The sequence below is a fragment of the Abramis brama genome (assembly GCF_963993115.1).
Source record: "Abramis brama genome assembly, chromosome: 16".
Lineage (NCBI taxonomy): Eukaryota > Metazoa > Chordata > Actinopteri > Cypriniformes > Leuciscidae > Abramis > Abramis brama.
The window spans coordinates 34,671,253-34,687,086 of NC_139978.1; the positions used below are offsets into that span (position 1 = coordinate 34,671,253).

Below are 15,834 nucleotides of genomic sequence, written 5' to 3' on the forward strand. Positions count from 1 at the left end.
CGCCACTTTGTTCTTGTTGTAGGGGGAGACCGGGGACAGTTGCAACACTTTTTGCATTTCTCTCAGTTACTCAGAGACTATTTGGACTAGACCAACCAAATTTGTATATATTAAACTTGCATCTGTCTGCTAATTACCCATACCATTTAAAGATGATTATATATGACATATCGTTCACAGTATTTATTTGAATGGAAGAAGTCAGATGTTGCAACTGACCCCGACCCAGGGACGGTTGCAACATGTTAAAAATACCTAATTTTTTAATTTTAGCTTTTTGTCTCAATGAGCATATAATTTAACTGTTAAAAATATTAACTGTTTTAGGCCTACTATATTATAATATTATAGTATTATTTATTTCAATAATATTATTGTAGCCTATAATTTATTTATTTAGTCATATTTATCAAATAACAGTTATTGAGTTTTTTTGTTTATGTGTAGAACATAGGCCTACATAGATTCAGTGTGCAGGTGTTACAGATGCTATTCAATCTCTCCATATTTCAGTGTCAGACAGGAAGAATTTAACAATTTGCAATGCAACAAACCTTTATTAAACATGCAATTTATAACTTGTTGCAACTGTCCCCAACCCTATCAGCCATGACAGAACATCATGTGCCTGCTAGACACACTGACTTTGACACATGCTAACCATGTCACTTAGAAGTCAACAAAACAATAATTCAAACTAAGTTTTGATTAATTCATACAAAATGTCTGGACAGTATGACAAAAATATATCTCATGAAAAAATTTACTTTCATACCTCCAAAACAAGTTTTGTTCAATAAATGCAGCAGCAGATGTTGAATATGTCTACTGTCTTCTTAGTGGGGGGAGGGTCTAACTGTGCATGTACAGTGTGAGTGTCATCACTCTAGCTTGTTTCTGATTGGAGAAAAATGACATGTTGCATCCATCCCCATGTTGCAACTGTCCCCGGTCTCCCCTCACAACCTACACACACGCAGAATATGTCAAAGAAATGAAACCAAACACCTTGTAATCACAGTTGACTGTGCCTACATGATGGAATATCATGGAATATCAAGTTACTTTGCAAAAAATGACATGTACCCAGATTAAGTTATTTTGGCTAAAAATGGGTTGCACATAGCCGGACTGCTATATCGGGTCTATATTTAACCGAGACGGTGAAATGACGGCTATTGCTTTCTAGGGTATTTGGAATGGAATTAAATAACAAGTATAGTATGGGTGTCTTGTTCATTATATTTATTTTCATTTAAAAGCAACAGAACTTAAATAACATCCAGTTTATTAGCAACACCGTGCACGAGCGTGAATCTCGTGAATCCCGCGATATCCGCCAGATCACTGCGAGAAGAGAGTCTTGCCTGCACTTTTTTGTCTTTCAACGTATCTCAAAGTAATGTAACCCCCTGTCTTCCTAAGCTTTTAGTGAATGGAGTTTCTCTCACTAACCTACATTTACCCAATATTACAATTCGGAAAGCATTTGTTAAGGAATTATATCCTTTTTCTTCTAAATTCGATCTTTCAAAAAAAATTCCAGTGTTGAAGTTAAGATTTTAAGAACAAAATAGGCCTATCTTAAATTTCCAGTTGCACCAAAAGCAAAGGAAGTGCACTTTAAAAATCTTAATGGAGTATATCCATCTAGATCATTTTTAAGATTTGGTCTTGATGTTGAAGTTGCTCTTTTTGTGTTGATCAGATTGAAACAACAGAACTCTGTTTTATATGATTGTAAATTTGCATGTGCCTTTTGGGAGGATTTGCTTGGTTATTTCCTAAATTTGAAGATTTACCTGTATTAACAAGGAAAATGTAATATTTGGTATTTTTATGAAAGATGAAACGCATGACTTGGCAGTTAACATATTTATTATTCTTGAGAAATTATTTTTACACAAGAATAGATTCCTGAAAACACTTCCAAACTTTTACGTTTTTCTAGTCTTTTATTTATTTATTATTTACTTGAATGTATTTTTATTTTATTTCTTTATTTTACTTTATTTCTTTATATTTTCTTTATCTTATGCTATGGTGCTTGTCTGTTGTCTGATTAAGACATTTCATATTTTGGCCATTTATCGTTATTTATGTTGTTCAATATAATTCTTGAAAAAAAAAAAAAAGTAGGCCAACTTGGGCATCGACTGATGACGTTTCACAAGAAAGAACACAAGTAAGAGACAGGTCCAGAGTTGCCGCGCGCAACACTCACTCTCGCGATCCGCCCAAACACAAGGACGTCTCGCATTTCACCGACTGTGGATTTCGTCTCAGGTAATCTGCTCTTTTTTCCTCACCATTCTTCTCCTTCAACTCTACCCTTTATACACATTTCTTTACTTCCATATAATTGACTTCCCTCCTCCAATAAGTGTTGCATAACTGTAAAATTCAGTTTAGTTCAATACACTTATTGTGATTGTCAAAACATTTTAGTAACTAAACTGTTTTGACAATCACAATACACTTATTGTGATTGTCAAAACATTTTAGTAACTAAACTGAATTTTATTAGGTTTAGTGACAACATGTTACAATGTTTACATGGTACAATTTCTGGTAAGCTACGTTTTTTATTATTATTGCTTGACACAAATTTCACGATTTCAATTCAGTTGTTGTGATTTGATTTAATATTGACTCAATTGGATATATATTAGGTAGGCCTACACCACTTTTTCTCAAGAAAAAAAAAATTCTCACCCTATGCTGTAAACATACAGAGAGCACTATCAGCTGGTATTATTTAAGGTTAAAAATAACTCAAATTAAATATAATTCGTTTTTTATTATAATAACAACTTTATTGAATGATATAAGTAAAAATATAATAAATATTTAATATAGTAGCCTACACATATTTAGCAAATTACTCTCTATAGCTCTTTTTTTCTCGCCAACTAACGATTCACGATTTTTCTGTGCGTGAGAAAATGGATGTGTGGCGTGAGAGCGTGTGAAAAGTGATAGCGTGAGTCTCACGGTGAATGCGTGAGAGTTGACAGCCCTGCTGCACAAACTTTATTTTACTTTAATTTCTGTTAAAGTAGCCTATGTAATTGAATTTTGTAGGTTCCAGTTGATTCTTTTGCTATTTGTTCTTTTATGTTTGTTGAAAATAGCTAAGGAAGCTGGCATGGCGTTAAAACACCAACCAACCAACATCCTTGTGTTGAACTATGAGTTATTTGAACTTTGTTGCTGGTTGCTTGAGAACATTGCATAGGCACATTGTTCAATGCAACAAAACTTTGTTTATTTTCCATAGGAATATCATCCATTTTGCAATTTGGAATTGCAATGTCTTGTGTTAACTAATTTTTCCCAGTAAGCCTGACAGCAGCAGAAATGGCACATTTATTTTGTCTCTTGAAGTAGGCTAACCTGTCTTGTAGTTCCGAGGGTTGTTCCATAAAAGACGCTTAGAAAAGCGGGGATTAAACTCCAAAACCGGACTTGAATGAGCCTAACAAATAAGTTGGGGCTAAAGTGGTTCCATAAAAGGTAATTGAAGTTCACGCAATCTAACTAATTTGATCCAGGTTTATCAAGTCTAGATAATTGCGTGTGCACGCGTTTCTGAAGCAGCCCTAGAAGTCGATCGTGGATCAAATCGATCCACCATCAAACAGCGTATATTTTGTGCTGTTTTATGCCTTTGTGACATGTTTTTTTTCCCCTCAGTGCAAAACGTACATTTTACAGTTATATTCTCCATCTGTAGGGGAGAGTGGGGTGATTTGTGCCAGGGGGGGTAGTTCCACCCTTGTTTCTGGAAAACCATAGAAGAAATTGGTCATGTGACCACATAATTTTGAAAAGCAATCACTTTTACTCGTCCTCCAAAGAAGAGAGACACATGGCATGAGAGTTAAGCACATTTTAGTGCAAAAACTGTTTTTTCCCTTTCAAAGTAAAATATCTATGATTAAGGTTTTCTGATTGTAGCGTCTGAACAATTATAGACAAGTTTGAAAACATTTCACACATGTTTTAGTGCTTTAGTAGTCTACACAATTATATAGAGTCTATACAGTTAGCATGATGTTAGCTCTTATCTGCTGGATCATGCTAGTTTTTCAAACTTGTGGGTCTGGGGTGATTTGTGCCAAAGGGCCTGGGTTAAGTTGTGCCAGATCCAGACCACCTAGACCTACATACTCACAGGGGATAATCTTGAGAAGTGAGGAGATGGGCATTCCTCATCATTGTTTTACTTAGGCCTGCCTGCTATTTGTATAATTTAGCTAACACTGATTTCAGTTTTGAGTTTGCACTATGTTATTAAAGAGAAGTTTTATTCCATTTTTAAGTGGCCTATGTCACAATAGGATGTTTAGAAATTAGCCTAGTCACTTTATTCTTATGTTACATAATTGACAGACAGCGCTATGTCAACAGGCATCTATTGCCAAAGCCTTTTTGTCACAACGCGCACACGAAAAGGTGAATTCCAATAGCAGCTTTATTTAGGGTAATCCGTAATCATATCCAAAAACAGGTAAAGGGTCATAATCCAAGTAAATCAGTCCAAAACAAGAAACAAACAAATAAACTAACCAAGACAGACTCAGAGATGCGGGTGACACAATACAAGGACTCCGTAACAGACACTAAACAGGCAGGGTATTTAAACACAGAAACTAACGATCATGATGGGGAACAGCTGGGTGCAATGAACAGTGATGAGAGCAGACAAGGATTGTGGGGAATGCAGTTCCTAATGTGACAGACACCGTGGGGGAAGGAGGACATCTAGTGGTAACCAGGGAACACAAACCAGACACTGTGACACTTTTTGCCTGAAATGATTCACAAATATCATATATTGTGTTGCTATGGTGCTCTAAATGGTTGCTAGGGCGTAGCTTAATAGCTTCACAATGATCCTGAGAGACTGATTGGTCGTCTGAGTAAAATGAGCCCGCCCCCTTGTCTCTATGACACTGTGATCCAGAGTTATGTTCAATACAAAATCCCTATGCAATTGACCATAGTAGGAAAAACGCATGCTATGGTATTCCAGGGTGACAATATCTAAATAAACCTTAAATGAGTAATTTTGTATTGAATTTATCTTGCTTTCATATAGCATTACGGTTCATAACATTAAAATGTTCTGTTTTACTTCAGAAATCACTGGCACAATTTACCCCCAATGTATTCCCCCAAAGGCACAACTTCCCCCGCACCAGGGGCAAGTTGTGCCATGAGACCACTTTTTTCCCAAGAGCTATATTTCTGAAACAATTTATTTCAGATCCAAAGTTATTGTTCTCATGGATGCACCACATCCTGAAATATATGTACATCCTTAAGTTGAAGGCATTACTGCCATGGCCTCACTTTAAAGTCACTTTGAGTAAAAACTGGCACAACTCACCCCACTCTCCCCTAAATGTTAGAAAGTCATGCAAATGTATCCATTTTGCCAAATAGGAGCGCAATAATTCTGACTAAAATATACATTTTGCTTGGAAAATTAATATGCGATATTTTATAACACTAGAAATATCTTCTAATTATAATAATTTATCTTTAGGATGTTGGATAAGTTGCAGTGAACTTCTAGCGAACAGAAGTACTTCAGTGAACAGAAGTAGCCTAATTCAGGGAAGATTTTTTTTAAGAAACTAAATATATAAAGATACAAAATATAGTTTTGGGTATAGGACCTATGCTACTTAATAAAGATGATGTATACTTATTTAGAATGCTGAGAATTACAGCTTTTAATGCAATCATTTTTTGGAGAAAGCAAGAATCCCCAGTTTTAAATGAGTAGATTTAATTTCTAAAGTACATTATGGAGAGGATAACATGAAATTAAGAGCAAATGTATACATTTTGAAAAGATATGTGCAACTCTAAAATCAAAGAATATTCCATAAAATAAAGGAATATATATTAGCCTACATTAACTACATTTTTATATAACCCTCCCTCCCTTTTATTTCTAGTTATTTGTTATTTTATTTATTTACTTATTTAATATTGAATATTTGATATTCAAATAATATTACTTGAATAACTATTAGGAATTATGTGTCATTATAAGAGTTTGATATAAATATGTGAATGTTAAATTTGTATTCATATTTATTTATTGTTTTTTGTCTTTTACCCCTTAAATCATATGTAAAAGTGTCTAACTATGTACTTTTTGGTTATTGTTCTAATCATGTGTGTTGGTGGGTATTATCACAAAAGAAAAAAAGTAGAAGGAAAAATAAGGAATATTTATTGGGGGAAAATATGATGTATTGATGAACTGTCAATTTGTATAATTGTGTTAAATGTGTTTGAATTGAAAGACACAATAAAGTACATTTTATATATATATATATATTTGTTATTTGGACATTAGATGTGCCTTATTTAGAATTTTAAACCTATAAGTGTATTTTTATGATAGCAATAACTGTAAAGGGACTATTGTAATGGGGTAAATCAAATGTAGGCTTACTGTTACTAAGCTCAGATTCATCTTACCAGTTAAAATTTATACTGTGCTTTTGTAATTATTTATTTTTAATTTTGTGATTTTAACTTCTGCATTACACATTACAAAGCTTATATTGTGTTCTAATGTTCTTCTAATAATCATAAACATGTACTACAGCTGCCAAACAAAACCAGAGAGAAATGTATTCATAAATCTTTAAAACAATCTAATTAAATCTTGGGCACAAAACATTCAGCCAGTAAAAAAGAAAACCTGTAGTATATATATTGTATTTAGGCCTATATATATATATATATATATATATATATATATATATATATATAGGTCTATATTGTCTAATTTATCATTGTAGCCTTATTTAAGTTGATTTTCTGTATACTGTGTATTTATTTTTGGACTAATAGTGGTTAATAAAGTCCAATAATGGTATGAGAGAGTGTCAGTGGTAATATCGGTCAGTGTTAGAGGATCTGTGTAACAGCTGAGGCTTAGCCTGGCAGTTAGCCTGCCCTGGACCAGGCTAGTTTCCCAGCATAAGTTGCCAGGGTAACTGAGTTTGAACTATTTTAAGTTTGCTTTATGAAACAGAATCCACCGACAATAAGTCTGACTAACCAAAATAAGCCTGGCTTGTATTCTAATCTTGTTTTATGGAACAACCCTCAGTTTGTTCCTCCGAGTGTTGAACTGAAGATGCGCTGCTCCTCCCCTTAACTTGTATCAACCTGTACCAAAACACCTGTGTTCACTCAGTTTAATCTCAACCCTTCCAACAAAGTGTTTGCTACAGGATACAGCTTTAGGAGTCACTGCACCACAGAGGTTAGTCTTTGATAAAATGTGAGTTAACCACGAGGCTGAATCCAGCTTCTTATTCGCAGCTTCTTATTGACGCTGTCCGTTCCACCTTAAAATGACGCGAACTTCCGCGTTTGCTGGCTTCTTATTGACGCTCAACTTAGGGACCTTGCGGTTTCTCTCTTTTTCGCGTTTTTAAAGGGATTGTGTTAATTTTATGTCTATGTTCAGAATAAAAGAATAATGACATTTTTTTAAAGGGGTCATGAACTGGCTTTTTTTATATTGATGTCTGAGGTCAACTTATGACGGTTTTTACATTCAAAAACATCAAAATGAAAAAGTAATCTCCTGCTCCGACTCTGGCTCGAACATGTAAGGCTGGCTGGACAAGTCTTCCGTTGTTGACATTTTGTTAATAACGTGTGAATAAAAAGTTTCTGTGCCGCTAGATAATCGTATCTCTGCTATCAAACTACAAAAATGGCCGAACAGGGTGGAGTTGAACCGAGTGTGGGCGGGGTATGAAGTGTCTCAATTGTATTTAAAGAGACCGCACCAAAACGAGTTGCTCTCAGACGCACATCAGAAAAGGGGTAGAAAAGGGGCCTGTGGAGCTATAATAATGAGGAATTCAGACCCAAGCATTGCAGTTCCGCTTTATATAGACTACAAATGTATGATTTATATGTAAAAAGGAACAATTTAAAAGCATGATATGTCTCCTTTAAAACACCATCGAGCGACTTGTAATGTCTCAGCAGCGTCTTTGCTTATGAGCTTTTTCTTTTTCTCCTGCCATTCATGCTTATCAGCTCCATGCAAACTTAAGCTTTTCTTGGTTCAGCTGTACACAGCTGTCTGAAAAGGTTTTTTTTTTTGACAGTTTACTAAAATAAAAGAGCCTTTCTAAGAGCCATGGTTTAAGCTGTTGACTTTTCTACCTTAAAGAACGGTAAACAAACAATTTAAAAGGGCATGACAAATCATGACATGAGATTGACATCACTCACAATGTAACAATGCATTATCCCTCATGAACAAATACAACGTCTGATGTTTGCATACGGCGTGGTCTGAGCGAACACTCTCTGTACGTGCTCCTGCAGGCTCACATCACTTGAGCCTTTTGCACAATATCTGCATCATTAAATGTGAGCGAATTTGACTAGGCCTATTCCTTTTAACTCCTTACTGCAAATAATGAGTCTGTTAGAATAAAATCAAATGTTTACAATTTATTATGTCAGGTAAATATATGCCAATTACATAGTCAATTCAAAGATAATCAACACAAAACATCAAATGCTCTGGAATAAAGAGAAGAGATGCGAACCCGACATTAGGAAATATGATGCTGAAGTCTTTGAGATCCTTCAACATCATGGGCTGATCTGAGGTACAGAATCGCCCCGATCCTCTAGTTGCATTTCATTATATAGCCAGAAACTTCTTTCACGTGGAAACATCTGCTAACAATGGGAATTTACATTCAGACTTTTGGGGAAAGACCATTTGTCTAGAGACCACCTTCCTTTGTGTGCCAGTTACCTCTAAACTCTTAAAAACCTTATTACCTTTACTTATTTGGGAATGAGACCTTTGTACCATTTGCACGGAGACACTTTAAGTGATACCAAACATGTATAATACTCAATGATAATTATTCAGGGGGAGTGGGGAAGAGATGTATTCTGAGGTGAGACTTTGCGTCTCAAATGGTGATGCTAACTTCACAAGAGTGAGTTAAAATGTTAATTTCCAGAAAGATCATTTGTCTTCTTGGGGAGTGGTGGTTCCTCAACCAGTTCTTCCAGCTTCTCCAGCTTACATCTTCATAAAACGACTTGCTGATGACACAGCTCACTAGTTTAAACAACCGTGATGTAGGTCTATTGATGTCTTTTCAAATGTTTGATTTTAAAACTCTTATATCATGTTTTATGTGTATAAATTATGTGTGAATATTCCCAAACTCTCTGACTTTGCGATCTCTATATGGGTTATGTGATGTAATTTTTATAAAAAAAAATATATATAAATAAAAAAACACGTGTCTGTATTAAAGAAAAAAAATATTGATAAACACGTATTTGGAATAGAATTAAATAACAAGTACTTTGGGTGTCTTGCTCATTATATTCATAGATGCCACCTACGTCATAGAACGCCGCCATATTAACGACCGATCTCGCCCGGTATGGCCGCCCAAACTGCCCATTTGAATGAGACAGAGAGACAGAGATACCTGGAGAAAATTTCAATTTTAGGCTCCGATCCTTATTGGGCTTCCATATATATCTTGTGCATAACCCCTCCCCATACAGTGGGGTTCGCTTGAAGGCTTTCAAGAGTACCGATGCATATCAATATGCTGTGGCTGGATCGGATGGGTGAAAGATGTGAAAGTGCGGCACCTGGCCACCAAGGATTTATATTTAATCATGGGAAATGTAGGTATTATAAAAAAAAATCAAATGTATGATTTTGGTGGTAGTTTGCTCTGACTAGGTAGCGAGTTGTTAGCACGGCTCACGGCTAGTCATTAATCTGGATAAAGTTCTTTAATGTCAGATGTGTTTATACTCATTGAAAGAACATGAAGGGAAGGAATATCATTAATAAACATGATATTTATCAGAATAAATATGATTGGAGTTCAAAATCAGTTTACTGTACAAATGTATGGCAGTTAATGATTAGATATTGTAAAGATAACTGGATGTGTAGTGTGTATATGTGACTAAAATGAGAATTAGGCACAACAACCATTAATGTAATCTGAAAGACCGCAGAAAGCTCTAATGTCCTTATTTGTACTTGGTATGAAATTTAACAAAGTCCTAAAGTGTCACAGCAGACATTTAAATGCCAATAAAAAAATTACAGACTTCTACATGCTTTGTAAGTGGGGAAACCTGCAAAATCGGCAGTGTATCAAATACTTGTTCTCCCCACTGTACATGGGCTAAACAAAGGGACTTGCATAGGTAGACCGAAAAAATTAACTTTGACATCATCCTACTTCCAGGATTTGTGTTTATGTGAAATATAGGTTTAAAGGACAATTCTGACGCCAAATGAACCTAGGGGTTAATAACATATGTGTACCGAGTCGACCGTTCTCTGGGACATGTTTTCAAAAGATAGATTATAAAGACTGTAGCGTACATGTTTACATGCAGACTCAGTCGGACGCAGTCTTTATAATCTAGCTATCTTTTTAATAAACTTTCTGTACACTTACAAAGTTCTCAATGCTTCGGTTTGCATGTAGGGACCCTCATTATGCTACCGTTGAAATGTGGTGCTATTTTGAGCCTTGTTAGTGGTAATAGTGACTTTCCAAATGCCCGTTGGCACCATGTACCAGCTATCATCTGCTAGCAGATAATACAACACAAACGCATCACAGAGGGGCTGAAAAGTGTGAAAGTCATGAACTTGACTGATTGATATAGTCAATCAAGTTTTGTAAGTGTTCTCTTGGTTCTCCAAATGTAATGTTATAGCTCTTGTTGTTAGCCCTAGCTGCTACTAGCTAGCTACGTAGCTAGCTACGTAGCTAGCTAAGTTGAGGCGAAGGCTTACCTGACACGAAGTGTTCATTGCATAGTAAGGTGTGAGACGTGGGTGTCCAATGATCTCTTCGAATGACAGCTAACCACTTCTTTCTTCTATCCTTTTCTTTTGGTATAGAATAAAATACCAGTTCGGGGTTCCTCTTTCGGCTGTTGTTGCAGCCAACTGCACAACATATTGCAGGCATTACTGAGACCGTCGGTAGTAAAGATGGTGGCGCAAAGCTACAGTGACGTCATGTGACCCGAATGAATAGCCTATTTATTTTCATTTAAAAGCAACAGAACTTAAATAACATCCAGGGCCCTATCTTTCACCCAGCGCAATTGACTTTGTACAACGACGCATGTATCAGTTTGCACCCGAGGCACAGCGGACTTTTCCCTCCACAGACGCACGTCTGTAAATTAGGGAATGAACTTGTGCTCCCGGGTGCGGTTCAGCGTAAAGAGGAGGCGTGTTCCGGCGCAAACGTTCCCTGGTGCTATTTTGCAGTTCCAGAAAACAATTCCGCCACAGACCAGGAAAAACCTAGTCTAAAGTCAGTGGCGCGTTTTCAGTGGCGCGTTCAGATGCTATTTTTGCCATAATGTACCGTGTGCACAACGTGCATACACTTTGCTTCTCTCATCTACACAGATGCAGCAGTTGACATTTTTGCAAACCATACATAATTACAAGGAAAAATATTCCACACGAGGGAAATCATTGTTGTGTCCATGAAGATGTGAAAAAAATAGGCATAAATCTAGCTTACACATTTACCAAAATTATTATACGCCTGTTTAACCGAAGCTAATTTGGGTGGGTTTCTCCATCCCCATATAATGTCACTTTTCTATGTTTTACGGCCCTGACGAGAACATCGGTCTCCTCGGCGGTGAATCCGCCGTTATAATAGCAATCCGCCATGGAACAAGCACGTCTGCATTTAAAGGGAATGTGAGATGAAGCTCTGATTTGTTTTTCACGTTATGCCCAAACAATTCTGACTTTATAACACGCAATTGCGACTTTATAACACGCAATTGCGACTTTATTTCACGCAATTCTGACTTTATATCTCGCAATTCTGACTTTATAACACGCAATTGCGACTTTATTTCACGCAATTCTGAGAAATAAAGTCAGAATTGTGAGATGTAAACTCGCAATTGTGAGATAAAAAGTCGCAATTACCTTTTAAAATGTTTTATTCTGTGGCGGAAACAAGCTTCTATACAGATCAGACATTCTGAATTTTTTATTTTTAAATATATTGGGGTTTTTTTTGGGTTTTTTTAGAAACACACACACACACACACAGAGAGAGACATCAAGAATCAGCATATGAATCTGTAAAGCGATCCACTGGAGGCAAGTTGTAAATGAGAACCCAAGTGCAGTTTATTATAAACAAAACCAAACATGAAACAAAAACATGGTGTGGCATGAAAACTCAAAACAAGACATGAACATGAACAGATCTCACAAACAGTGGTTACAGGGAACAATACTTGACAAAGACACATGGCAAACATGAGGGCTTAAATACACACAAGACTAATGACTAGACAAGGGACACCTGTGAACAATGAAACAATGAACCAATGACAACATGACAGATCAGACAAGGGAGCACATGGCAGGATCACATGACTTACAAGGAAACATGACGTGAACAAACCCAAAAACAAAACCGTGACAGAATCTCAACAATGGTGACATGTTTCATGCCACAATGCATGCATAGTATATTTGAATACTATGGTGGCTCCCAGCATGCTTTGTTTATTTCCCTTTGTAGTGTGGGACACTATGTGGGTGTAGTCTAGTGAGTGATTACTTATGAGGTGCATGGGTCAGGGATTCTTTTCCTGTTAGTGTCTTTGATTAACCCCCAGTCTTTATCTATTTCTTTTTTTAATTTTTTAATTTAAAATACCTTTTTGTATTAACATCTGTGTGTAATTAAGAGGTAAATGTCTGGAAGATATTTACTAGTGAATGTGGTGTTTCTCAATGTGGAAAGATTTTATGTAATTGCTTTTAATTGTCAGAACCGTCTCAGTCCTCTTTGGGAAGAACGAACCTGTGTTTTACAGTATTACATATCCTTGGGTGAAAGCCCCGAGGTGGCGTAGTTGTGAACTCCCTTGCTGCTTATCTTAGCTATTATTTCTCTCTTGGCCCTTACCATCCCGCCACACATATAGTAGATAATACCGGAGTCTTTTGAGACTTTCTATTCAAAATGTAATTTAGCCTATTCGACAGAAAACATTATGATAACATTATCCAAGCAATCCCACAATCTATAATTTATGTCTTTCAACGTATCTCAAAGTAATGTAACCCCCTGTCTTCCTAAGCTTTTGGTGAATGGAGTTTCTCTCACTAACCTAAATTTACCCAATGTTACAATTCGGAAAGCATTTGTTAAGGAATTATATCCTTTTTCCTTAATAAAAATTCAATCTTTCAGTATTTTTCCAGTGTTGAAGTTAAGATTTTTAGACCAAATATCTTAAATTTCCAGTTGCACCAAAAGCAAAGGAAGTGCACTTTAAAAATCTTAATGGAGTATATCCATCTAGAGAATTTTTAAGATGTCAATTTTGTCTTGATGTTGAAGTTGCTCTTTTTGTGTTGATCAGTGTAAGGCTGGAAACTTACGCTGCTATTTTGAACCAATAATCGGAACAAAAGGCAGTTGAAGGATGACGTGTATAATTCAAGTATTGAAACGAAAGTTATAATCACTTTAGATTATAAAATCTTTAGATTAGATCTTTCAACATAATCTCAGTGATAAAAGGAAAGATTCTCAAAGCCTTTAAAGCAGGCAAAGTTATTTATTAAGTTACATGTTTAAATATACAGACAGTAGAATGGAACAATACTGTATAGAAACTCAGTTTCAATAATGAAGAAGAGGCCGTAAAAGCCTTTCTTGTAGTATGAGGTTACGGGAGTGGCAGGGTTAAAGCCTTTCTTCTACTGTAGATCAACAGTTACCTCCTTATACCCTGAGCAAAGCATTGTTAAACATGATACCAACACCAAACCCAACCGACAGGAAACCAAAAGATGATGCAAATGGGTGGAGATCCTTGTACTAGATAGGCATTAGCATACTGTGATGATGAAGGCCATTGTGCCATGTTTAATTCACATGTATACCTTTAAAAGGCTTTTTGAAGTACTAGGGCAGTAAAGATTTCTGCCCATATTTGCTTAGCCCTGCAATCAGACTGAAACAACATAGCTCTGTTTTATGATTGTAAATTTGCATGTGCAAATTCAGAAGTTGGCAGCTACGACCAGTGGTAATACACAGACCTGTGTATTTGTCTGTGTGTGCATGCCATTCAGGTGAGGATGGGCCTGGATACTGTACTGGAAGCCCAGTACATACTGATTCATACCTCGCGCAGAAAGTCCACAAGTGAGATTCATATAGCCTAGGCTAAGTATTAAACTTATGACTTATAAGTATTAAACAGGAAATGCCTTATATAATAACATGCAAATAGAGACGTTTTAACTGATGAAACATGAAGACAAACACATGATAGCGATAATATATCTGTGTTCATCAAGCTATCTCAAGTATTTTCTTAAAAATGATTTATGTCTTTAAAGGGATAGTTCACCCTAAATTTGAAGATTTACCTGTATTAACAAGGAAAATGTAATATTTGGTATTTTTATGAAAGATGAAACGCATGACTTGGCAGTTAACATATTTATTATTCTTGAGAAATTCTTTTTACACAAGAATAGATTCCTGAAAACACTTCCAAACTTTTACGTTTTTCATAAGGAACTGTGTCATTACTACTTATCGTTAAAATTAATGAAGTTGTACTTTAACTCTACTTTGATAGAGGATCTTAAACTTGCTGAAACCCCCTAGTCTTTTATTTATTTATTATTAACTTGAATGTATTTTTATTTTATTTCTTTATTTTATTTTACTTTATTTATTTAGGCTATATTTTCTTTATCTTATGCTATGGTGCTTGTCTGTTGTCTGATTAAGACATTTCATATTTTGTACCAGGCCATTTATCATTGTTTCTATTGTTCAATAAAATTCTTGGAAAAAAAGAAAGAAAGAAAAAAAAAAGTAGGCCACCTTGGGCATCGACTGATGACGTTTCACAAGAACACAAGTAACCTAGAGACAAGTCCAGAGTTGCCGCGCGCAACACTCACTCTCGCGATCCGCCCAAACACAAGGACGTCTCGCATTCCACCGACTGTGGATTTCGTCTCAGGTAATCTGCTCTTTTTTCCTCACCATTCTTCTCCTTCAACTCTACCCTTTATACACATTTCTTTACTTCCAAGTAATTGACTTCCCTCCTCCATCCGGCATTTAAACATAAAAACATAAAACAACATAAAAAATGTTTTTCTGGCAACGTACTGCCAAACAGGGCGTGGACAAGAATGTGGTGTAAGATCAGACAAAAGAATATCTTTGGTGTCTTTTATTTTCTCTAGCCAAGGGCGTAGATTTGGTTTGAACAGTGGGGGGGTTGAAGTTTGGGTCTGCATATTTTTCATGTGATGAAATTTTAAATTTCATGTGATGAAATTTATCTCCCCCCCACAAATTACACCCCTGTCTCTAGCTCATCAGTGTCATGGTCTCTATTGCACAAACTTTATTTTACTTTAATTTCTGTTGAAGTAGCCCATGTAATTGAATTTTGTAAGTTTCAGTTGACTCTTTTGCTATATATATATATATATATATATATATATATACAGACCCTTTCCAAAAAATTATCATGGAAAAGTTTATTTATTTCCATAATTCCATTCAAAACGTTAAACTTCCATAGATTATAGATTCAGGGCCCACAACTTAAATGATTTCAAGTATTTAGTTGTTTATTTGTACATAATTTGGGCTTCCAGCTCATAAAACCCACGAAAACAGGATTTCAAAAAATTAGAATATTACATGAAATCACACAGTACCC

General features: G+C 35.8%; 1 protein-coding gene across 2 annotated transcripts in view; it reads left to right on the plus strand.

Moving 5' to 3' along the window:
• The first annotated feature begins 2,191 nt into the window (after nucleotides 1–2,191).
• LOC311098492 (4-galactosyl-N-acetylglucosaminide 3-alpha-L-fucosyltransferase 9-like) overlaps nucleotides 2,192–15,834 on the plus strand; it is a 37,004-nt gene continuing 23,361 nt past the window's right edge. The window contains exon 1 of one of the 2 annotated variants that reach the window (XM_084138724.1): nucleotides 2,192–2,286. Coding sequence is in view for 1 of the 2 variants with exons in the window: in XM_084138722.1 (XP_083994848.1) it covers nucleotides 14,994–15,120 (127 nt within the window). In the remaining variant the exon portion in view is untranslated. Of the gene's footprint in view, nucleotides 2,287–14,978; nucleotides 15,121–15,834 lie in introns of those variants that run through there. The other variant, XM_084138722.1, reaches the window with a different exon arrangement.